Raw genomic sequence first — 25,598 nt, 5'->3', positions numbered from 1 at the left:
GGAGAGGTGGAGACAGAAGAGGCGGGAAAGGATAAGAGACGAAGGGATAGAGAGATAGTCAGAAGGTGAGAGGTGGAAGTTCAGCCTATGGCTCAATTGCTCTGATCCAGTTTCTTTTGTTACTCCTCAGCTGACTGTTACTCCTTGCATTGTTCAAATGCCAGCCTATCCATCTTAGGGATGAGCCAGCTAGCAAAGTTCCAGCCCTGCTACATGTCCATGCTTTCAATGGACCGTCAGTGACCTCTCGAAGCTGCTGGGTCGGGCCGAGGACGTTAAGGACAGGAAATTCCTCACCCAGGAGCAGGCCGGGAAACATTAACAATAAGTAGTTCCTGTTAGTTGAGATTGCTAAATTGCTACAGATTAGCGGGTGCTCGAATTCTATTCCATCGGTAAATCAGAGACAGGTGTTAGGGACAGCTCGGTGATCTCTAGTCGGCGATTGATCCAGGAACGTTTGGGAATATCTGAAAATTGGCAGACATCAAGACATAATGAGGTAAGAAAATGGTCTGGAAAAAAACTGCAGGATATTCCCACTTGCCAGGGTCTGTGAGAGACCCTGAATAAATACTGCAGGATATTCCCCACTCACCAGGGTCTGTGAGAGACCCTAAATAAATACTGCAAGATATCCCCCACTCACCAGGATCTGTGAGAGACCCTAAATAAATACTGCTGGATAGACCCCACTCTCTGATATTTGTGAGAGACCCTGAATAAATACTGCAGGATATTCCCCACTCGCCGGGGTGTATCAGAGACCTGAATAAATACTGCAGGATTTTTTTTTATTCGTTCATGGGATGTGGGCGTCCCTGGTGAGGTCAGCATTCATTGCCCATCCCGAATTGCCCTTGAGAAGGTGGTGGTGAGCCGCCTTCTTGAACCGCTGCCGTCCATGTGGTGAAGGTTCTCCCACAGTGCTGTTAGATAGGGCGTTCCAGGATTTTGACCCAGCGACGATGAAGGAACGGCGATATATTTCCAAGTCGGGTTGGTGTGTGACTTGGAGGGGAACTTGGAGGTGGTGTTGTTCTCATGTGCCTGCTGCCCTTGTCCTTCTAGGTGGTAAAGGTCGCAGGTTTGGGAGGTGCTGTTGAAGAAGCCTTGGCGAGTTGCTGCAGTGCATCCTGTGGATGGTACACACTGCAGCCACGGTGCGCCGGTGGTGAAGGGAGTGAATGTTTAGGATGGTGGATGGGGTGCCAATCAAGCGGGCTGCTTTGTCCTGGATGGTGTCGAGCTTCTTGAGTGTTGTTGGAGCTGCACTCATCCAGGCAAGTGGAAAGTATTCCATCACAATCCTGACTTGTGCCTTGTAGATGGTGGAAAGGCTTTGGGGAGTCAGGAGGTGAGTCACTTGTCGCAGAATACCCAGCCTCTGACCTGCTCTTGTAGCCACAATATTTATATGGCTGGTCCAGTTAAGTTTCTGGTCATTGGTGACCCCCGAGGATGTTGATGGTGGGGGATTCGGCGATGGTAAAGCCGTTGAATGTCAAAGGGAGGTGGTTAGACTCTCTCTTGTTGGAGATTGTCATTGCCTGGCACTTGTCTGGCGTGAATGTTACTTGCCACTTATCAGCCCAAGCCTGGGTGTTGTCCAGGTCTTGCTGCATGCAGGCACGGACTTCTTCATTATCGGAGGGGTTGCAAATGGAACTGACCACTGTGCAATCATCAGCGAACATCCCTCTTTCTGACCTTATGATGGAGGGTAGGTCATTGATAAAGCAGCTGAAGATGGTTGGGCCTAGGACACTGTCCTGAGGAACTCCTGCAGCAATGTCCTGAGTTTGAGATGATTGGCCTCCAACAACCACTACCATCTTCCTTTGTGCTAGGTATGACTCTAGCCACTGGGGAGTTTTCCCCCTGATACCCATTGACTTCAATTTTACTCGGGCTCCTTGGTGCCACACTTGGTCAAATGCTGCCTATGTCAAGAGCAGTCACACTCACCTCACCTCTGGAATTCAGCTCTTTTGTCCATTTTTGGACCAGGCTGTAATAAGGTCTGGGGCAGAGTGGTCCTGGCGGAACCCAAACTGAGCATCAGTGAGCAGGTTATTGGTGAGTAAGATGCCGCTTGATAGTACTGTCGACAACACCTTCCATCACTTTGCTGATGATTGAGAGTAGACTGATGGGGCAGTAATTGGCCAGATTGGATTTGTCCTGCTTTTTGTGGACAGGACATACCTGGCCAATTTTCCACATTGTCGGGTTGATGCCAGTGTTGTGGCTGTACTAGAACAGTTTGGCTAGAGGCGCGGCTAGTTCTGGAGCACAAGTCTTCAGCACTACAGCCGGGATGTTGTCGGGGCCCATAGCCTTTGCTGTATCTCGTGCACTCAGCCGTTTCTTGATATCACGTGGAGTGAATCGAGTTGGCTGAAGACTGGCTTCTGTGATGGTGGGGATATCGGGAGGAGGCCGAGATGGATCGTCCATTCGGCACTTCTGGCTGAAGATGGTTGCAAACGCTTCAGCCTTGTCTTTTGCACTCATATGCTGGACTCTGCCATCATTGAGGATGGGGATGTTTGCAGAGCCTCCTCCTCCCGTTAGTTGCTTAATTGTCCACCACCATTCACGACTGGATATGGCAGGACTGCAGAGCTTTGATCTGATCCGTTGGTTGCGGAATCGCTTAGCTTTGTCTATAGCATGTTGCTTCTGCTGCTTAGCATGCGTGTAGTCCTGAGTTGTAGCTTCACCAGGTTGGCATCTCATTTTTAGTGTGCTGCTCCTGGCATGCTCTTCTACACTCCTCATTGAACCAGGGTTGATCCCCTGGCTTGTTGGTAATGGTAGAGTGAGGAATATGCCAGGCCATGAGGTTACAGATTGTGCTGGAATACAATTCTGCTGCTGATGGCCCACAGCGCCTCGTGGATGCCCAGTTTTGAGCTGCTAGATCTGTTCTGAATCTATCCCATTTAGCACGGTGATACTCAACACGTTGGATGGTGTCTTCAGTGCGAGGACGGGACCTCATCTCCACGAGGACTGTGCGGTGGTCACTCCTACCAATACTGGCATGGACACATGCATCTGAGACAGGTAGATTTGTGAGGACGAGGTCAAGTAGGTTTTTCCCTCGTGTTGGTTCGCTCACCACCTGCCGCAGGCCCAGTCTGGCAGCTATGTCCTTCAGGACTCGGCCAGCTCGGTCATTAGTGGTGCTACCGAGCCACTGTTGGTGATGGAGATTGAAGTCCCCCATCCAGAGTACATTCGGTGCCCTTGCTACCCTCAGTGCTTCCTCCAAGTGGTGCTCAACATGGAGGAGGACTGATTCATCAGCTGAGGGAGAGCGGTAGGTGGTAATCAGCAGGAGGTTCCTTTGCCCACGTTTGGCCTGATGCCATGAGATTTTATGGGGTGCGGAGTCGATGTTGAGGACTCCCAGGGCCACTCCCTCCTGACTGTATATCACTCTACTGCCACCTCTGGTCGGTCTGTCCTGCCAGTGGGACAGGACATACCCAGGGATGGTGATGGAAGAGTCTGGGATGTTGGCTGAAAGGTATGATTCTGTGAGTATGGCTATGTCAGGCTGTTGCTTGACTAGTCTGTGGGACAGCTCTCCCAATTTTGGCACAAGTCCACAGATGTTAGTGAGGAGGACTTTGCAGGGTCGACTGGGCTTGGTTTGCCGTTGTCGTGTCCGGTGCCTAGTGGTCCGTCAGGTTTTAGTCGTATTATGTCTCTTTTTTAGCGAGATTGTACAACAGAGTGGCTTGCTAGGCCATTTCAGAGGGCAGTTAAGAATCAACCACATTGCTGTGGGTCTGGAGTCACACATGGGCCAGACCGGGTTAGAACGCAGGTTTCCCTCCTTATAAGGGCATTTGTGAACCAGATGGGTTTATTACAACAATCCGGTAGTTTCATGGCCACTATTACTGATACTAGTTTTTTTAATTTCAGATTTTATTTAATTAATTGAATTTAAATTCCCCAGCTGCTGTGGTCTTGGGATTTGAACTCATGACTGCAGGATATTCCCCACTCAGCAGGGTCTGTGAGACCCTGAATAAATACTGCAGGATATTCCCCACTCAACAGGGTCTGTGAGACCCTGAATAAATACTGCAGGATATTCCCCACTCAGCAGGGTCTGTAAGACCCTGAATGAATGCTGCAGGATATTCCCCACTCAGCAGGGTCTGTGAGACCCTGAATAAATACTGCAGGATATTCCCCACTCAACAGGGTCTGTAAGACCCTGAATGAATACTGCAGGATATTCCCCAGTCACCAGGGTCTGTAAGACCCTGAATAAATACTGCAGGATATTCCCCACTCGCCAGGGTCTGTGAGAGACCTTGAATAAATACTGCAGGATATTCCCACTCGCCCGGGTCTGTGAGAGGCCCTGAATAAATACTGCAGGATATTCCCCATTTGCCAGTGGCTGTAAGACCCTGAATGAAAACTGCAGAATATTCCCCGCTCACCAGGGTCTGTAAGACCCTGAATAAATACTGCAGGATATTCCCCACTCGCCAGGGTCTGTGAGAGACCTTGAATAAATACTGTAGGATATTCCCACTCACCAGGGTCTGTGAGACCCTGAATAAATACTGCAGGATAATCCCCATTCACCATGTCTGTGAGAGACTCTGAATAAATACTGCACGATATTCCCCACTCGCCAGGGTTTGTGAGAGACCCTGAATAAATATTGCAGGATATTCCCCACTCATCGCAGTCTGTGAGAGACACTGAATAAATATTTCAGGATATTCCCCCCACTCACCAGGATTTGTGAGAGACTCTGAATAAATACTGCAGGATATTCCTCACTCACCAGGATCTGAGAGACCTTGAATAAATACTGCAGGATATTCCCACTCACCGGGGTCTGTGAGACCCTGAATAAATACTGCAGGATATTCCCCAATTGCCAGGGTCTGTGAGAGACCCTGGATAAATACTGCAGGATATTCCCCACTCAACGGGGTCTGTGAGACCCTGAATAAATACTGCAGGATATTCCCCATTCACCAGGGCCTGTAAGCCGCTGACTAAATACTGCACAATATTCCCCACTTGCCAGGGTTTGTGTGAGACCCTGAATAAATACTGCAGGATATTCCCCACTCACTGGAGTCTGTGAGAGACACTGAATAAATATTTCAGGATATTCCCCACACTCACCAGGATCTGTGAGAGACCCTGACTAAATACTGCAGGATATTCCCCACTTGCCAGGGTTTGTGTGAGACCCTGAATAAATACTGCAGGATATTCCCAACTCACCAGGGTCTGTGAGAGACCCTGAATAAATACTGCAGGATATTCCCCACTTGCAGAGTTTGAGACACCCTGAATAAATTTTTTTTGTTATTCGTTCATGGGATGTGGGCGTCACTGGCAAGGCCAGCATTTATTGCCCATCCCCAATTGCCCTTGGGAAGGGAGTGGCGAGCCGCCTTCTTGAACTGCTGCAGTCCATGGTGAAGATTCTCCCACAGTGCTGTTAAGCAGGGAGTTCCAGGATTTTAACCCACCAACGATGAAGGAACGACGATATATTTCCAAGTCGGGATGGTGTGTGACTTGGAGGGGAATGTGCAGCTGGTGGTGTTCCCATGTGCCTGCTGCCCTTGTCCTTATAAGTGGTAGAGGTCGCGGGTTTGGGAGGTACTGTCAAAGAAGCCATGGCGAGTTGCTGCAGTGCTGTAGATGGTACACACTGCAGTCGCGGTGCGCCGGTGGTGAAGGGGGTGATTGTTTAGGGAGGTAAATGAAGTGCCATTCAAGTGGGCTGCTTTGTGCTGGATGGTGTCGAGCTTCTTGAGTGTTGTTGGAGCTGCACTCATCCAGGCAAGTGGACAGTATTCCATCACAATCCTGACTTGTGCCTTGTAGACGGTGGAAAAGCTTTGGGGAGTCAGGAGGTGAGTCACTCGCCGCAGAATACCCAGCTTCTGACATGCTCTTATAGCCATGGTATTTATTTGGCTGGTCCAGTTAAGTTTCTGGTCAATGGTGATCTCCAGGATGTTGATGGTGGGGGATTCGGCGATGGTAATGCCGTTAAATGTCATGGGGAGGTGGTTAGACTCTCTCTTGTTGGAGATGGTCATTGTCTGGCACTTGTCTGGAGTGAATGTTACTTGCCACTTATCAGCCCAAGCCTGGATGTTGTCCAGGTCTTGCTGCATGCGGGCACGAACTTCTTCATTATTTGAGGGGTTGTGAATGGAACTGAACACTGTGCAATCATCAGCGAACATCCTTATTTCTGACCTTATGCTGGAGGGAAGGTCATTGATGAAGCAGCTGAAGATGGTTGGGCCTAGGACACTGCCCTGAGGAACTCCTGCAGCAATGTCCTGAGGCTGAGATGATTGGCTTCCAACAACCACTACCATCTTCCTTTGTGCTAGGTATGACTCCAACCACTGGAGAGTTTGCCCCCTGATTCCCATTGACTTCAATTTTATGAGGGCTCCTTGGTACCGCACTCAGTCAAATGCTGCCTTGATGTCAAGAGCAGTCACACTCACCTCACCTCTGGAATTCAGCTCTTTTGTCCATTTTTGGACCAAGGCTGTAATGAAGTCTCGAGCCGAGTGGTCCTGGCGGAACCCAAACTGAGCATCAGTGAGCAGGTTATTGGTGAGTAAGTGCTGCTTGATAGCACTGTCGACGACACCTTCCATCACTTTGCTGATGATTGAGAGTAGACTGATGGGGCGGTAATTGGTCGATTGGATTTGTCCTGCTTTTTGTGGATAGGACATACCTGGCCAATTTTCCACATTGTCGGGTAGATGCCAGTGTTGTAGCTGTACTGGAACAGCTTGTCTAGAGGCGCGGCTAGCTCTGAAGCACAAGTCTGTAGCACCATAGCTGGGATGTTGTCGGGGCCCATAGCCTTTGCTGTATCCAGTGCACTCGGCCGTTTCTTGATATCACATGGAGTGAATCGAATTGGCTGAAGACTGGCTTCTGTGATAATGGGGATATCGGGAGGAGACCGAGATGGATCATCCACTCGGCACTTCTGGCGGAAGATGGTTGCAAACGCCTCAGCCTTGTCTTTTGCACTCACATGCTGGACTCTGCCATCATTGAGGATAGGGATGTTCATGGAGCCTCCTCCTCCCATTAGTTGTTTGATTGTCCACCACCACTACGACTGGATGTGGCAGGACTGCAGAGCTTTGATCTGATCCGTTGATTGTGGAATCGCTTAGCTCTGTCTATAGCATGTTGCTTCCGCTGTTTAGCATGCATGTAGTCCTGTGTTGTAGCTTCATTAGGTTGGCAGCTCATTTTTAGATACACTTGGTGCTGCTCCTGGCATGCTCTTCTACACTCCTCATTGAACCAGGGTTGATTCCCTGGCTTGTTGGTAATGGTAGAGTGAGGAATATGCCGGGCCATGAGGTTACAGATTGTGCTGGAATACAATTCTGCTGCTGCTGATGGCCCACAGCGCCTCATGGTTGCCCAGTTTTGAGCTGCTAGATCTGTTCTGAATCTATCCCATTTAGCACGGTGGTAGTGCCACACAACACATTGGATGGTGTCCTCAATGTGAAGACAGGACTTCGTCTCCACTAGGACTGTGCGGTGGTCACTCCTACCAATACTGTCAAGGACAGATGCATCTGCGAGAGGTAGATTTGTGAGGACGAGGTCAAGTAGGTTTTTCCCTCGTGTTGGTTCGCTCACCACCTGCTGCAGGCCCAGTCTGGCAGCTATGTCCTTCAGGACTCAGCCAGCTCGGTCATTAGTGGTGCTACCGAGCCACTGTTGGTGATGGACATTGAAGTCCCTCACCCAGGGTACATTTTGTGCCCTTGGTACCCTCAGTGCTTCCTCCAAGTGGTGCTCTACATGGAGGAGGACTGATTCATCAGCTGAGGGAGGGCGGTAGGTGGTAATCAGCAGGAGGTTCCTTTGCCCACGTTTGACCTGATGCCATTTGATTTCATGGGGTCCGGAGTCACTATTGAGGATTCCCAGGGCCACTCCCTCCTGACTGTATACCACTGTACCACCTCTGGTGGATCTGTCCTGCCAGTGGGACAAGGCATACCCAGGGATGGTGATGGAAGAGTCTGGGACATTGGCTCAAAGGTATATTATTCCCCCCACACACCAGGGTCTGTGAGAGACCCTGAATAATAACTGCAGCATATTCCTCACTCACCAGGGTCTGTGAGAGACCCTGAATAAATACAGCAGGTTATTCCCCCACTCACTAGGGGCTGTGAGAGACCCTGAATAAATACTCGAGGATATTCCCCCTACTCACTAGCGGCTGTGAGAGACCCTGAATAAATACTGCAGATATTCCCCTCACTCACCAGGGTCTGTGAGAGCCCCTGAATAAGTACTGCAGGATATTCGCCCCACTCACAAGGGGCTGCGAGAGACCCTGGATAAATACTGCAGGATATTCCCCCCACTCACCAAGCTTTGTGAGGGACCCTGAATAAATACAGCAGGATATTCCCCACTCACAGGAGTCTGTGAGAGACCTTGGATAAATATTGCAGAATATTCCCCCCCACTCACTCGGCTCCGTGAGAGACTGATGTCTCTGGGTTGGGGTCTCTGATTATAGTACTTGGGCCTGGGGTCCCTGATTTGAATTCACAGAGTGTCTCAGTCTATGTTATGCTGAAAAGCCCTTTTTAAGCCTCTGAGCGATATGGAGTGGCGGGGGAGGTGATGAGGGGAGGGCAAGCTGGCAACAGGATTATAAAGTTCTTTGATGTTAAACTAATAGATTCAGTCAATGAACTCCGTTAAAATGTTGACGCTGCAGAGTTATTAGAGCTAAGGGCTCCTTAGAAGTTGGAGGAGGTCCAAAGAACAGCTTCCTGGCTTTGACACGCGCCGTTTAGAATGACACATTTAACTCTTTAACAGCCAGATCATTTCCCGGTCACTTTCGGTGGAGAGAGCTTTGACCCCGGTTCCCTCTCCTGATCTCTACCCAGTGATTCCTGCTGGATGTCGGGTGAATGGGCTGTGCTCGACTCCCCCACCCTTTCCCACCACGGTCAAATATTCTGCCAACACTCAATGTGACGTACAGGAGCAATTCATCGAAGGGATATCTACAAACACTCTTCCAGAATCATTTCCATCGTTCACAATACTTCAGCCGTGGCCTCTCGTCTCTGAGTCAGAAGGTTGTGGGTTCAAGACCCACTCCAGAGACTTGAACACATAATCTAGGCCGACACTCCCTAGTGCAGCACTTTTGGATGGGACGTTAAACCGGGGCCCTGCCTGCCCTCTCAGGTGGGTGTAAAAGATCCCATGGCACTATCGGAGAGCAGGAGGAAATTCTCCCCTGTGTCCTGGTCAATATTTATCCCTGAACCAGCATCACTAAAACAGATGATCTGGTCATTATCACATTGCTGTTTGTGGGATCTTGCTCTGCGCAAATTGGCTGCCATGTTTCCTACAATACATCAGTGACCACACTTCAAAAAGTACTTCATTGGCTGTGAAGCGCTTTGGGACGTCCTGAGGTCATGAAAGGCACTGTAGAAATGCAAGTTCTTTCTTTTCTTTCCTCAGCAGTGCAACCATCAAAGAGTTAATCAGGCATCGACTAGAAAGTTATTTTTAAAAAATTACAGTTGGAGTAAAATAATAAACTCAAAGCACAGAGCGTTCTGGAGATTTGCTTTGGCTTTGATCCCACTTTCCTGTAAAATGAAAGGATCTTTGACTTCAGGGCGGCTGTTTTTTTTCTCCCCTCAGGAATGTTGGGCTGGTGTCCGTCAGCTGGAGGACAGCCCTCCCCTTTCCCCTCCTCCGCTCCTAAACCAGTGGCCAACATCAGTCTGATCGCTGCTCCTCTAGACACAACGAAAGCATCGATCGAAAACCCGGGACCACTGGTGGTGGGCCGGGGGTGGGGAGAGTATTTCACGGTCAGCCTTGGCTCACTGGGTGTCACTCTCGTTTCTGACTCATGGGTTCGAGCCCTCGCTGTAGAGACACGAGCACGTAATCCAGGCCTGATGCTCCCCTGGTGCAGTACTGAGGGAATGCTGCGCCGTCGAAGGTGCCGTCTTGCGGATGAAAGTTAAACCGAGGCCCTGTCTGCCCTCTGAAGTGGATGTAAAAGATCCATGGTATTATTTGAATGAGTGCAGGGGAGTTCCCCCTGATGATCTGGCTATTATTTATCCCTCAACCAACATCATTATCACACTGCTATTTGTGGGATCTTGCTGTGCGCAAATTGGCTGCTGCGTTTCCTATATTACATCAGTGACCACACTTCAAAAGTACTCCATTGGCTGTAAAGTGCTTTGGGATGTCCTGAGGTCGTGTACGGTGCTGTAGAAATGCAAGTTCTTTCTAATCGTTGTAGATTAAAGGGAATTTTGTTTCTCCTCTTCTAAGGTTTAGGTACTGGTTACCTTCCAGTACCTCGCCCATGTGCCCAATCTTCATGTGAGTGACAGTAAGATATTTGGTCATGGGGGGCATCGTAGCCTAGCCTGATCCTGTCCTCACCTGATCTGTCACGCACGTCACTTTCCAGCAGGGGTCACTGGATAGGGACCAGGTTCAGAATGCTCCCCGATTTTTTTTTCCGCCTCCCCCCCCCTCCCAGTCCAGGGGCACTGAGGCCAATTGTAATGTTTCCCAACCTCCCCCACTGTCACCCTGGCTGAGACAAGCTAACTCAGCATATATCGAGGATGGGAGCTGAATGCACTTTTCTGTAGCCAAGTATAATATAGTCAAGTGGTACAGTGGGTGGTACACAGGTGTGTCTACATCTCAGTTCGCCAGTTGCTGAGTTCCCTATCTCAGGTGTGCTGAAGCACTAAGGGAAGGCCAGCTGCTTCCTCATAGGAGGAAAAATCGGCACTACTTCCACCTCCTATAACATCGCCCACCTGCGAGAGGGCCCAATCTGAAGATGAATTTACAGCCGACGAACTCTGGGCACTCCTGTAAAACTATCAGAGTACCTCACACCCCAGCATCCTTCAAATCCACAAAGAAACATTCCAGGGACATTCCTTTATTTACTCCAGTCATTCCAGCTCATGCCTTCCATGTGTGCTCCAAACTTGGATCTGGGAAGTCTGGCAGTCGTCCTGAAAGTGATGTAAAGATTTCCTTATTTTCCGCATTCTTTTTTTCGCTTCTCATATCATTCCAAAAAATGAAAAAAAAGGCAGGGAGGGAAAAGGGGAGATTTCAAAAAATTTAACCGGGTGCAGAGGAAGGAGACAAAGTGGCCGAGGAGGGAGCGGAGTAAGAAAGAGAGAGAGGAGAAGGAGAAAAAGGGAAGAGACACTGGACCAACCTCAGGACTTTGAGCATCAGGTTGCTGTCTGCAGATTGGTGAGTGTCTGAATTGAATGCCACTTTCTCCCTGGTCCCTGTGCTCATCTGGCAGTCATCTCTCTCTCTCTCTCTCTCTTTCTCTCTCGGTCTCTGTCTCTCTGTTTCTGTCCCTGTCTCTCTCTGTCTTTCTGTTTCTCTCTGTCTCCCTCTTTCTCTCTCTCTCTCTCTCTCTATGTCTTTCTGTCTCTCTCTCTCCCCTCTCTTTTTCTCCCTCACTTTCTCTCTCTCCCCATTTCTCTATATCTCTCTTTCTCTGTCTCTCTCTCCCCTCTCTTTCTCTCTCTATCTCTGTATCTTTTCTCTCTGGTTGCTGTTGAGGGGAATCTGGAGACATAAGTGTCAAATCAAAAACAGAGTTCAGAGAGATTGCAGTTTACCATCACTTATACGTGCTGGAATTAGGGGATGTAAGTAGCCTAATAGTTGTGATACTGGACTAGCAGCCCAGAAGTTGTGGGTTCAAATCCCACAATAGCAATCTGTGAAATTGCACTTAATAAACATGGTAATTTATAGATTGGCACAGAAAATGACAGGCATTAAACATCAACTAATGCCCCTGAGGGAAGGGAAGCTGCCACCCCTACACATGACTCTTAATGCCACCTAAGGTGATCTGCAAATCTCAGTTGTAAAAACAACTGCTACAGAACACTAAGTGAAATATTAGACTACAGCAGTTTAAGAAGAAGGCCCACCACCACCACTCAGGGCAACTAGGGATGGGCAATAAATGCTGGCCCTGATCCCATTGCCCACATCCTGAGAACAAAATAATAGTGAAATATACTTGCCAGCACCCCTGATGGCTCACTGGGTGAATGTTGTACTGAACAAGAAGGTCCCAGATTCCATCTCAAGTCATAGTCTACCCTGCGGTGAGTAAATGCTTCCTAGCATCTGTCATAAACCAGCCCTTAACAATCCTGAGCCTGTGCTGTCTTGTTCTGCCTCCCTGGAGTGTGTGTTTGGGTTTCCTACAACCCATTAACTACCATATGCCTTTTAAACTCCTCGAGAGTCCCAGTCATGGAACCCAAACAAGGTGGGGTGAGAACAGCTGACATTGCACTAAATCCCCATTCGTACTCCAGCAGTACCTGCTGAAACAGTCCGAGTGCAGTGGCGTCATGTGGCATGGAGGGTGGGGAGTTCTGGAATGTTCCATTTCATGCTTCACCGTACTGCATTTTCATCAAGGAAGCTACAACAGGCAAAGGGGGCCGTACAGGAGGAATATCGCCATTAGGACCCCTTTTAAAGAGGGAATCTCGACATCTGGACCTCTTTTAAAGAGGGAATCTGGGCATCAGGAATGCTTTTAAAGAGGGAATCCCTGCATCAATAACGCTTACCCTGAATAAACAGGGACCCCATACAGTAACCCGTAATCTGAATAAACAGAGATCCTGTACGGTAACCTGTACCATGTATAAACAGGAATTGTGTACATAAGAACATAAGAACATAAGAAATAGGAGCAGGAGTAGGCCAATCAGCCCCTCGAGCCTGCTCCGCCATTCAATAAGATCATGGCTGATCTGATCCTAACCTCAAATTTAAATTCATGTCCAATTTCCTGCCCACTCCCCGTAACCCCTAATTCCCTTACAGTGACCCTTACCCTGAATAAACAAAAACCCTGTACAGTAACCCATATCCTGAACAAACAGGGACTACCATACAGTAACACTAGGTTTAGGGACCGGTACTGTTTCTAATTTAAATCATGTCCTGGATTCAGATTCTCAAGGGAAAGTGATTAAAGTTTGCCGATAATGCCAAACTAGGAGGGGCAGGGGAATCAGAGGAGGCAGCTTGGGAATTACAGAATGAATTGTACAAAAATATATAAGTGGGCAAGACAATGGCAGATAGAACTTAATACAACAAATGTAGGGAGGAAGAATGGACCACACGCGTTCTTCGTCAATGGTAGTGAGACAGCGAAGGATGTAGCTGAAAGAGGTGTGGGTGTCTTAGCAGACTTGATGCTCCACGATCCAGCAATCAGCAAAGTCGATAGGATGTTGAGCTATAGGGCTAAAGCAGCAGAGTATAAGCAAAGAACTTTCTATAGTGCTGTTTTCTACCTCAGATGTTCCAAAGTGCTTCACAGCCAATGAAGTACTTTTTTTGAAGTATAGTCACTGTTGTAATGTAGGAAATATGGCAGACAATGTATATACAGCATGATCTCACAAACAGCAATGTGATAATAGGAACATAGGAACAGGAGTAGGCCATTCAGCCCCTCGTGCCTGCTCCGCCATTTGATAAGATCATGGCTGATCTGTGATCTAACTCCATATACCTGCCTTTGGCCCATATCCCTTAAAACCTTTGGTTGCCAAAAAGCTATCTATCTCAGATTTAAATTTAGCAATTGAGCTAGTATCAATTGCCGTTTGCAGAAGAGAGTTCCAAACTTCTACAACCCTTTTGATTGATTGAGGGATAAATGTTGGCCTGGGACATCAAGGAGAACTCCTTTCCTCTTCTCTTCTTCCAATAGTGGTTGTGGGATTTTTTATGTCCATCTGAGAGGGCAGATGGGGCCCTGGTTTAACATCTCATCTGATAGACGGCACCTCTGACACTGCAATGCTCCCTCAGTACTGCACTGGGAATATCAGCCTAGATTTTGTGCTCATGTCCCTAGAGTAGGACTTGAACACACTGCCTTGTAACCCAGAGGTGAGAATGTTACCCACTAAGCCACGGCTGACGCCATAAGGCCAGGGAGGCCGTGATCAAACTGTACAGGGCTCTGGTCAGACCGCACCTTGAGTACTGTGGCCAATTCTGAGACACAAGGAAGACGTTGAAATGCTGGGGGCAAAGAAGAGCCTCCGGTCCGATCCCCAGTGTCAGAGGAACTGAGTTATGAGGACAGGCTGGAGAGACACAGCTGTTCAGCCTGGAGAGGAGGTGTCTGAGAGGTGATCTCATACAGCCGTGTCAAGATAGTTAAGGGAATGGAAACGGTTCATCCGGAATATGAATTACATTAAACGGCGAGAATAGAGCAAGGGGACACGGGTTCAAACTGGTAAAAGGCAAATGTAGGAGTTGTATCAGGAAATTCTTCACACAGAAAGTGATCAACACAGGGAATGGACAGAACAGCAGAGGAAAAACTCCAGGAAATCACTGGGATGCTGCAATGGGGGAGACTATGGGATGAGTTAAGGTGAGCCAGGTGGCCTCTCTCATTGGTATCATCTCGTGGCAGTAATATGGCACACCACCTCCCGTCAGTACCGGGATTTGTCTCTTTGCACAGCCTGTCTGCATTAACTTGGTGACATGCACATTTTCGAAAGGAAACCCGTGAGTCTGCTATTAACATTCCCTGGGCTGGAGGTGCTGGCAGATGTGGGCTTCCTCCCATTCTGCACCACATGTTTGCAATTTGCTGTCTCAATTTTTTTTCCCCTTAAACATTCCGTCCAACCTCAAGGAAGTTTCCGGAAAGGATCAGGGTGACGGTTGGAGGGTGATGTCACCACACTGGCCTCCACCCCTGGTGCTTTTTTAAAAAGATATTTGACAGAATTTAAGCCTGTTTTCAGAACCGTGTGAGAGACAGACAGACAGACAAACAAAGAGAGAGAGAAAGAAAACCACACAGAGAGTCAAATAGGTACACAGAGAGAGATCAGGGAGATAGAGAGATATAGGCATGGACAGACAGACAGAGAGACAGATAAATGAACAGAGAAAGAAAATTACAAAGAGAGACAAATAGGTACACAAAGAGAGAATCAGAGAGAAGTAGGCATGGATAGGCAGAGACAGAGAGAGAGTAAGAGAGAATCATAGAAACAAATAGGGACAGAAAGAGGTGGAGAATCACAGAGAAAATCAGAGACACAGCGCAGGGGACAGAAAGAGTGCGAGAGAGATCAACAGAGAGAGAGTAAAAGAGAGAGCGACAGAGAAGTAGAGACAGAGAGGTAGAGAATCATAGAAGGAATCAGACGGACAGTGGAGAGCGAGACAGACAGACAAAGGGGGACAGATAAAGAATCAGAGAGAGAGGCCCAGACTGAGAATCGGCGAGCAGGAGGGAATCGGAGAGAAAGCAGCAACAGAGGGAGGGAGAAAGAGCAAGAGAGAGAGATTGCCGATTGTAAATTGAATCTGTGCTATACTATAATAACAGTGTATAATTTTAACATACTCCCCCTCTTTGTTCTGACGCCGGTCTTTTGTTCGAGAGCAGCGCCTATTTGATCTGTAATTTTGGAGTAAGCGCTCTCTGAGAGATGGTCTGATTTCTATTCTCTGCCCTTTTTTAGACCTTTTCTTGTAAGTGACCGAAACCGATAGCATTCAGAATCCATACACAGACTGACTCTCACCTACAACACTGGGTGGGTCAAGATGTTGCCACATTCACACCGGGAAGGGCCCAGTTCTCCATCTTACTGGTCTGCTCTGAGACCACGGACGGCCGAGGTGCTACAATTGGCCTGAGGGGGAAGGATGGTGGGGGGAGTGGGGAAAGAGAAAAGAAAAACACAATCATATGGGGACCTGCTCCTGATGATTACCCAGCGACTCCTACTGGTGGCTGAGGCCAGGACCAGGCTTATCTGTGATGCACCCACCGTCGAATAACCTGCCGGTGCTCACGTGGAGAGTGGCTATTTGGATGAGGTGTCGGAGGGTGGCCGGGGCCTGTGGAACCTGTAACCCCGTGTTACGCGACTCAGCTGAGGAGGGGGATGGGAAGAAATTTTTTAAATATATTGTTTTACTTCAGGCTGTGGGTGAGGCTGCCTTGGCTCAGTGGTAGCACTGTTGCCTCTGAGTCAGAAGGTTGTGGGGTTCACATCCCACTCCAGAGACGAGCCCCGTAATCCAGGCCGACAATCCCTGGTGCTAGACCTTATATTTCTACAGTGCCTTTCACTACCTCAGGATATCCCAAAGTGCTTCACAGCTAATTTTTTTGAAGTGTATTCACTGTTGGAATGTAGGAAACGTGGCAGCCAATTTGCACACAGAAATATCCGCAAAACAGAAATGTGATAAATGATGAGATCATCTGCTTTTGTTTTATTGGCATTGGTTGAGGGAAAAATATTGGTGCAGGACACCAGGGAGAACTACCCCCCCCCCCCCTCCCGCTTTTCTTCCAATAGTGACTGCAGGACCTTTTACACCCACCTGAGAGGGCAGATGGGGGCCTCAGTTTAACATCTCATCCAAAAGACGGCACCTCTGACAGTGCAGCGCTCCCTCAGTACTGCAACTGGGGAGTGTCGGGCCTGGATCATGGTCTCAAGTCTCTGGAGCGGAGCTCGATCCTATGACTTTCTGACTTCGAAGGGAGAACGAGACCACTTGAGCCTCGGCTTTACAGCGTTAACTGATTAAAGTGATGGGGGTTTTCTTTTCTCCAAAGTCTGCGCACTTGCCCCGGGTTCTGCCCACAGTCTTCTTTGAACCACAACGTTCGGTCGACCTCGGAAACCACAGACCAACACCCAGGCAGCCTGATTGGCCGGCAAATCGGAGGGCAGGCTCTATGTCAGAGCTGCTCCCGGCTGGATCGCGCGCCGCCTCTCACCGGCAGCAGTCTCGGAGGGGGTCGGAGGCTGACGGAGCTCCTCTCTGCGGTTTGGACGCTGTGAAATCCCCCTCCCCCCCACCACTTCCCAACGTGAGGTTTCTGAGGGTTGTGAAGTGTTCGTTCGACATTTTCAGACTGCGATCTCCGTGACACCAGGGATTGAGTGAGTACAGAAAATGCTACAAACACTCAGCTGAGAGAGAAACAGGGTTAACGTTTCAGGTCGATGACCTTTCATCAGAACTGGAAGATGTTAGAGAGCCTTGGAGCGGGTGCAGCGCTGATTTACCAGAATGATACCAGGGCTAAAAGGGTTAAATTATGAGGACAGGCTGCATAGACTAGTCTTGTATTCCCTTGAGTACAGAAGATTAAAGGGTGATCTAATCGAGGTGTTTAAGATGATTAAAGAATTTGATAGGGTAGATAGAGAGGGACTATTTCCTCTGGTGGGGGGAGTCCAGAAAAGGGGGGCGTAACTTAAAATTAGAGCTAGGCTGTTCAGGAATGATGTCAGGAAGCACTTCTTCACACAAAGGGGAGTGGAAATCTGGAACTCTCTCCCCCAAAAAAGCTTTTGAGGCTGGGGGTCAATTGAAAATTTCAAAACTGAGATTGATAGATTTTTGTTAGGTAAGGTTATTAAGGGTTACGGAATCAAGGCGGGTAGATAGAATTAAGGTACAGTTCAGTTCTAATTGAATGGCGGAACAGGCTGGAGGGGCTGAATGGCCTTCTCCTGTTCCTACGTACCTAGATGAACAGCTTTTAAGCAAGTGCAGAGCTAGGGAAAACGAACAAAAGCGAAAGGTGTATGACAGGGTGGCGGGCAGGAGTAATTAAATGACAAAAGGGACAATGATGCAAGGCAAAGGGAGATAATATTGGGACAAGTATAGGAGTGTAAATTGTAGACGGGAGTAGAATAGCAGAGGGGAGCCCGCCGTGAGCTGTGAGGGGGAAACCACGGGAGGTGTTGCAGCCACAGGGCTCAAAGAAACAAAAACAGGCAGTGAGAGCAGGGTCTGTGGGGTAACTAAGGTTCACTTCTACCGTTCCTCCGTTTCCCCCACCCCAACCGACCGAGGGTGCTGACTCGTGCTGAGATCCAGCCTCACAGACATGTATTGTCCTTCCAGTACCTCACCCAAAGTCCATGTGAGTCTAGGCAGTGGTTGCTGATAGAACATTCGACTATGGAGGACTGTGACTAGTGGGGTACTGCGGGGATCGGTGCTTGGGCCCCAGCTATTCACAATCTATATCGATGATTTGGATGAGGGGACCAAATGTAATATTTCCGAGTTTGATGATGACACAAAACTAGGTGGCAATGTAAGTTGTGAGGAGGATGCAAAGAGGCTTCAAGGGGCTATCGACAGGCTAAATGAGTGGATAAGAACATGGCAGATGGAATATAATGTGGAAAAATGTGAAGTTATCCACTTTGGTAGGAAAAACGGAAATGCAGAGTATTTTTTAAATGGTAAGAGATGGGAAGTGTTGATGTTCAAAGGGACCTGGGTGTCCTTGTACATTAGTCACTGAAAGCTAACATGCAGGTGCAGCAAGCAAATAGTAGGCAAATGATATGTTGGCCTTTATTACAAGAGGATTTGAGTACAGGAGTAAAGATGTCTTACTACAATTATATAGGGCCTTGTTGAGACCGCACCAGGAGTATTGTGTACAATTTTGGTCTCCTCACCTAAGAAAGGATATACTTGCCATAGAGGGAGTGCAACAAAGGTTCACCAGACTGATTCCTGGGAGGGCGGGATTGTCGTATGAGGAGAGATTGAGTAGACTAGGCCTGTATTCTCTAGAGCTTAGGAGAATGAGAGGCGATCTCATTGAAACATACAAAATTCCTACCGGGCTCGACAGGGTAGATGCAGTGTGGATGTTTCCCCTGGCTGGGAAGTCTAAAACCAGGGGTCTCAGTCTCAGAACAGGGATAGGCCATTTAGGATTGAGATGAGGAGAAATTTCCTCACTCAGAGGGTGGTGAATCTTTGGAATTCTCTACCCCAGAGTGCTATGGAGGCTCAGTCATTGAGTACATTCAAAACAGAGATTGATAGATTTCTAGATATTAAAGGCATCAAGGGATATGGGAATAGTGCAGGCAAATGGCGTTGAGGTAGAAGATCAGCCATGATCTTGTTGAATGGCGGAGCAGGCTCAAGGGGCCGAATGGCCTACTCCTGCTCCAGTTTCATATGTTCTTATCACAACCCAGCCAACATTCAGTCCTCATCCGGGCATCCAAACACATATGTTTTCCAGATGGGGTCACTGGACAGCGATCAGGAGCAGGAGCCCCTCCCTGGCTGATCTCCCCCCCCCCCCCCCCCCCCCGCAAACACCTTAACCCAAAGGCACTGAGGCTAATTGTAGCGTCCCTAACCCAGCTGAGAACTGCTGGCTCAGCACAGATCAGGGAAGAGGGGCTGGGGTGGGGGTGGGGGAGCAGAACGCGGGCCCTTCCACGCGTTATATCTGAGAGACGGAGGCTCCCCCCCAACCCGAAGCCCTTAGTTGATTCCTGATGCAGGCTTTACCGCTGGAGGTTTAACCCTCTCTCACGCACACAGGCAGGCGTTGGGGAGGGAGAGGAGCGACAGAGCAGTTCTGCAGTTGGCTGCACAGAGGAAGTGTTAGATAGGCCAAACGGGAAGTGAAACTCAGGAGTAGGCCAGAGGGGAATGAGGCCTTGTGACACTCGAGCGAGCACCTTCAGCTTCCTATATCCGGAACCCACACCCTGCCCTACCCGGATGCCACTGTCCTCCCCTCTTTCTGGGAAATGGTTGCCTTAGCTCACTCAGGGGAACATAGGAACAGGAGGAGGCCATTCAGCCCCTCGAACCTATTCCACCATTCAATCAGACCCGTACCTCAACTCCTTTTACCCGCCGTAGCCCCATATCCCTTGATACCCTTACCTGACAAAAATCTATCGAACTCTGTTTTAAAAGCTCCAATTGGCAGGCTATTTGGCAAAGGGGGGCGACACATCTGGGCCTGATTCTGCCCCCCCATCCCCCCCCCCACCCAGCGTCTGCAAGCTTGCATTCGCCAGCAGGAGTCCCCGAATAGCGGCCAGGGGAGAGAATCCTGACTTGACTTTCACCCTCTGGAACCTGCAAGGGACCAGGCCAGAGGTAGCGGCCCTACCATTGCCTCCGGCTGAGAGCAACAAACCCTGGCACAGGACCGCGGCGGTGATTCACTTGGGGCCTTCTGGTAGCTCGTTTACTCACTAAGTAAAGCTCACTGAGCCAGGTTCTGAGGTTTAAAGTCTCCGTATCAGAGCCACACTGACCAGAAGACACAGATCCCACCCCCTACACTGTACAGAGTTAGCTGAGCTCAAACAGGACACAAGTAGAGATGATTCAGTTGGCCTCAGCACCCCCAGGTTAGGGGGAGGGGGGGAACGGAAGCAGCCAGGGTTCTTGCTTCTAATCAGCATTCAGTGACCCCTGCTGGAAAGTGTGCTTGTGTCAACAAGGACACGATTAGACTCGGCTGTGATGCACTCTACAGTGGAATATCCTGGGCTGTTCAGTATTGCGCATGAAGACTGAGATAGAAAGAACTTGCCTTCATGTAGACCCTTTCATGGCCTCAGGACATCATAACCACGTCCCTCGGTCATGTGGAGTGGTTACCCGGGACTCTATGCTGCCTGCAGGCCCCAGCTCAGACGATGACCTGCTGAAGGCACCGAGCCACACCAGCTGGTCCCCAGTCTGCGCCAACTCAGCTGGTCAGAGCTCGGGTGACTGCTGTGTTTGGGCCTCTGCGCCCCTTGGTGGGGGTTTAAAAAACAAATGGGCCAGGGTTCCCGCTTCTGATGGCTGTCCAACCAGCCCTGTCGGATAGCATGGGTGCATGGGCATCAGGGTGAGGGCAGGGTCGGGCTGCAATGCCCTCCATGGTCGAACGCCCTGCCGCAAGCTTGCTGTCGGGGGCTTGGGCCCAGAGAATGGGAGAGGCACTGGAAGCGGGTGTCAGAGGAGGGGAGGAAATGGGCCAGAAAGTTGTTTTCTTTTTCCACAAATGTCTAGGCTTCTGATTTGGAAGGGGAAGGGTTAAATGGAGGTGAGTGCAAGCAACGCTTCCTGGTGGGACTCGTCTCACGCCTGCCGAGGGCCTTGGGAATTCCCCCGCCCCTCGGTTTCCTCAGTAACGACAGGTGCAGCCCATGAAATACTCGGAACACTTGCCTTATCTCTCCTTCCTTCAGACCCTTGCAGGGTTCACACTCTGGCCTGTCGTTAGATAGCGAGCGCGTCAACTGTCGCCCTCTTTATCAGCACGGTGAACACCCCCCCTCCTTCCCCCCCCCCCCCCCCCCGTTCATCAGACAGAGAAAGACAAAGAGAGAGAGACACACACAGAGACAGAGAGAGGAATGAGTCACAGAGAGAGAGAGAGAGAGACAGACAGAGTGACCGTGCTCCAGTACCTCACCACAGTGAACAATATTTCAAGCGCGGACCTAGACAGCGAGTGGCGACTGGCTATTCTATCGTGGGGGGAATGTCACAGCCCACTTTCCCCCTCCCCCAAACCCTGTCCTCGCCCGACATTCATCCATACTTGCCTTCTAGCAGGAGTCAGTGGATAGCGATCTGGAGCAGGAATCTGTTTTTGTCTCCTGCTTAGTCCAGGGGCACTGAGGCTAACTGTGGGCTGCCCCTTCCCCCACTTCCATCTGAAATCAGCACAGACTGGAGATAGAACCTGGTTGGCTTGGCTCAGTACCATGTATCATGCCCCTGAGTCAGAAGGTTGTTGGTTCATAATCCCACTCCAGAGGCTCGAGCACAAAATCTCAGCTGACACTCCCCCAGTCCGGTAGGTGCTGTCTTTCGGATGGGATGTCGAACTGCGGCCCTATCTGACCTCTCAGGTGGATGTGAAAGAACCCACGGCCACTATTGGAAGAAGAGCAGGGGAGTTTTCCCCGGTGTCCTGGGGCCAATATTTATCCCTCAACCAATATCACTAAAAACGGATGGTCTGGTCTTTATTACGTTGTAGTTTGTGGGATCTTGCTGTGTGCAAATTGGCCACCACGTTTCCCTACATTACAACAATGCCTACACTTCAAAAGTACTTCATTGGCTGTAAAATACTTTGGGACATCCTGAGGTGGTGAAAAGTGCTGTAGAAATGAAAGTTCTTTCTTTCTCTGCTCTTCATGGCGACGGAGAGAGGGAAACCGCCCAGTCGATAATGGAGGCCGTTGGGTCATCGAGAGCTCCCTGAATTTTACCTGCTGCAGGAATCCCCCTCACACGAGAGCCGAGTGCAACAGCAGCTGAAAATTGACCTTGCTTGGGCGGGGAGCAATTTCACACCAGATGGGCTGGGGCTGCAGGTGGGAAGATTGCAGTGTGCAAGGGGGAGAGGAGAGGAAGAGAAGAGACAAGACTTTTGGGGTTGACAAGGTCCTGAATCAATGCTGAGTGTTTTGGTGGGGAGGGGAGGGGAGAAAGGAGGAAATTCTGACAGGGCTAGACAAACTGGATGCAGGGAGGATGTTTCCTCTGGTTGGGGGGGTCTAGAACGAGGGGTCACAGTCTCAGGATACAGGATAGGACAATTAGGACTGAGATGAGGAGAAATTTTTTCACTCAGAGGTTGGTGAACCTGTGGAATTCTCTACCACAGATGGCTGTGGAGGCCAAGTCACTGAATATATTTAAGAAGGAGGTAGATAGATTTCTAGACACAGAAGGCATCAAGGGGTATGGAGAGAGAGTGAGAATATGGTATTGAGAAAGAGGGTCAGCCATGATCACATTGAATGGCAGAGCAGCTCGAAGGGCCGAATGGCCTACACCTGCTCCTATTTTCTATGTTTCTATGATTGACAGAGGTTTGTAAACTTGATGGTGAATTGTTCCCACTCTGCCCCTTTAATTGCACTGAAGATGAGGAAGGACTGTACCTTTAACAGAAAGCAGAGAGGGAATATATATATATGTAGATATATCTATATAAACAAATCCTGTAACTGCACAGATGAGATTTGCATATAATTCTTCTCCCTGGTTGGCCAGGCACAATCAGGTGACCTTTGCCCTTCCCACCAATCCGAGGGCTGATTGGCAGGGCCGAGCAGGTAGACAATGTGCCCAGTCCGGTGAGACTCGGGTAACAAGGAGAACGAGCTCTACCTCTGTGTGCAGCAGCAGCGGCTGCAGCAGCTCTCTTCCCCCTGTCAGAATCATGGAGGACGTAACCGGGACCTGGCTTAGGATCTCAGGAGGCCAAAGGTTTGCGTTGGTGGGGCAGACTGGCTGATGGGGCCCGCCATGGTTGGGGTGCTCAGCTTTTTGCAGAACTTCCAGTGCACCTGTCATTACCTCTGGCTTCTGCTTCGGAAATTCTCCTCAAGGTAAATATGAGAGGGAAAGGAAGTGAAGTAACAAAAAACACTCGTTTCCTCTATCTGTATGTCACTGTTTCTGCCTGTGTCTGTCTCTCCCTGTCTCTAAGCATCTCTATTTCTGTGTGTGTCTCTCTATCACTGTTTCTGTTCATCTCTCTCGCTCTCTGTGTCTCTATTTCTGTGTGTCCCTCTCTATCACTGATTCTGTCCATCTCTCTTTCTCGCTCTCTAAGCATCTCTATTTCTGTATGTGTCTCTCTATTACTGTTTCTGTCCGTCTCTTTCTCTCCCTCTCTTGAAATTGTTTCTATCGGTGTCAGCCTTGGCTCAGTGAGTTGTGCTCTCGCTGTGGGTTCAAGTCCCACTCCAGGATTTTGAGCACAAAATCTAGGCTGACACTCCCAACGCAGTACTGGGGAGTGCTGCACTGTTGGAGGTACCGTCTTTCAGATGAGGCATTAGACCGAACCCCTATCTGCCCCCTGAGGTGGACGTAAAAGAGATCAGAAAGAGAGATCTCTCTGGTGTCCTGGTCTATGTTTATCCCTCAACCAACATCACTAAAACAGATTATCTGATCATTATCATATTGCTGTTTGTGGGATCTTGCTGTGCACAAATTGTCTGCTTCGTTTCCTGCATTACAACGGTAACTACACTTGAAAAAATACTTCATTGGCTGCGAAGTGCTTATGGACATCCTGAGGTTGCGAAAGGCGCTTTTGAAATGCAAGTCCAAATTTCTTTCTTTATCTCAGCCTCTTGTTCTGCATCAATCTCTTTTTATTTGTCTCTTTTTGTTTGTTTATAGGTCTGCCTCACTCGATCTGCCTAACTGTTTCTCTCTCTGTGTCTGTCCGACTCTCCCTGTTTGTAGGTCTGCCTCACTCTCTGCATGTGTAATTCTGTTTCTCTCTGTGTCTCCCGCTCTCCCTGTTGGTGGATTGAGGCAGGATAGGATTGGATCGTGGATTGTGGTTGGATAGGATTGGATCGTGGATTGTGGTTGGATAGGATTGGACCATGGATTGAGGTTGGATAGGATTGGATCATGGATTGAGGCAGGATAGGATTGGATCATGGTTTGAGGTTGGATAGGATTGGATCATGGATTGTGATTGGATAGGATTGGATCATGGATCGAGGTTGGATAGGATTGGATCATGGATTGTGATTGGATAGGATTGGATCATGGATTGAGGTTGGATAGGATTGGACCATGGATTGAGGTTGGATAGGATTGGATCATGGATTGAGGCAGGATAGGATTGGATCATGGTTTGAGGTTGGATAGGATTGGATCATGGATTGTGATTGGATAGGATTGGATCATGGATTGAGGTTGGATAGGGTTGGATCATGGATTGTGATTGGATAGGATTGGATCATGGATTGAGGATGGATAGGATTGGATCATGGATTGTGATTGGATAGGATTGGATCATGGATTGAGGTTGGATAGGGTTGGATCATGGATTGTGATTGGATAGGATTGGATCATGGATTGTGATTGGATAGGATTGGATCATGGATTGAGGTTGGATAGGATTGGATCATGGATTGAGGTTGGATAGGATTGGATCATGGATTGAGGTTGGATAGGATTGGATCATGGTTTGAGGTTGAATAGGATTGGATCATGGATTGAGGTTGGATAGGATTGGATCATGGATTGTGATTGGATAGGATTGGATCATGGATTGAGGTTGGATAGGATTGGATCATGGATTGAGGTTGAATAGGATTGGATCATGGATTGTGATTGGATAGGATTGGATCATGGATTGTGATTGGATAGGATTGGATCATGGTTTGAGGTTGAATAGGATTGGATCATGGATTGAGGCAGGATAGGATTGGATCATGGATTGTGATTGGATAGGATTGGATCATGGTTTGAGGTTGGATAGGATTGGATCATGGATTGTGATTGGATAGGATTGGATCATGGATTGTGATTGGATAGGATTGGATCATGGATTGAGGTTGGATAGGATTGGATCATGGATTGTGATTGGATAGGATTGGATCATGGATTGTGATTGGATAGGATTGGATCATGGATTGAGGTTGGATAGGATTGGATCATGGATTGAGGTTGGATAGGATTGGATCATGGATTGAGGTTGGATAGGAGTGGATCATGGATTGAGGTTGGATAGGATTGGATCATGGATTGAGGTTGGATAGGATTGGATCATGGATTGTGGTTGGATAGGATTGGATCGTGGA

General features: G+C 48.9%; 1 protein-coding gene across 4 annotated transcripts in view; it reads left to right on the top strand.

The window, feature by feature from the left end:
- The first annotated feature begins 391 nt into the window (after window positions 1-391).
- The window catches only part of LOC137306816 (IQ motif and SEC7 domain-containing protein 1-like), a 98,646-nt gene continuing 73,439 nt past the window's right edge, over window positions 392-25,598 (top strand). Inside the window, exon 1 of one of the 4 annotated variants that reach the window (XM_067976211.1) lies at window positions 392-502. In XM_067976211.1, the coding sequence (XP_067832312.1) occupies window positions 498-502 (5 nt within the window). In that variant the 5' untranslated portion in view covers window positions 392-497. Of the gene's footprint in view, window positions 503-16,999; window positions 17,118-25,598 lie in introns of those variants that run through there. The other 3 variants (XM_067976213.1, XM_067976214.1, XM_067976209.1) reach the window with 3 other exon arrangements.

This window comes from Heptranchias perlo, chromosome 45 (genome assembly GCF_035084215.1).
Source record: "Heptranchias perlo isolate sHepPer1 chromosome 45, sHepPer1.hap1, whole genome shotgun sequence".
NCBI classification, from domain to species: domain Eukaryota; kingdom Metazoa; phylum Chordata; class Chondrichthyes; order Hexanchiformes; family Hexanchidae; genus Heptranchias; species Heptranchias perlo.
This window is presented reverse-complemented; position numbering and strand designations above follow the sequence as displayed.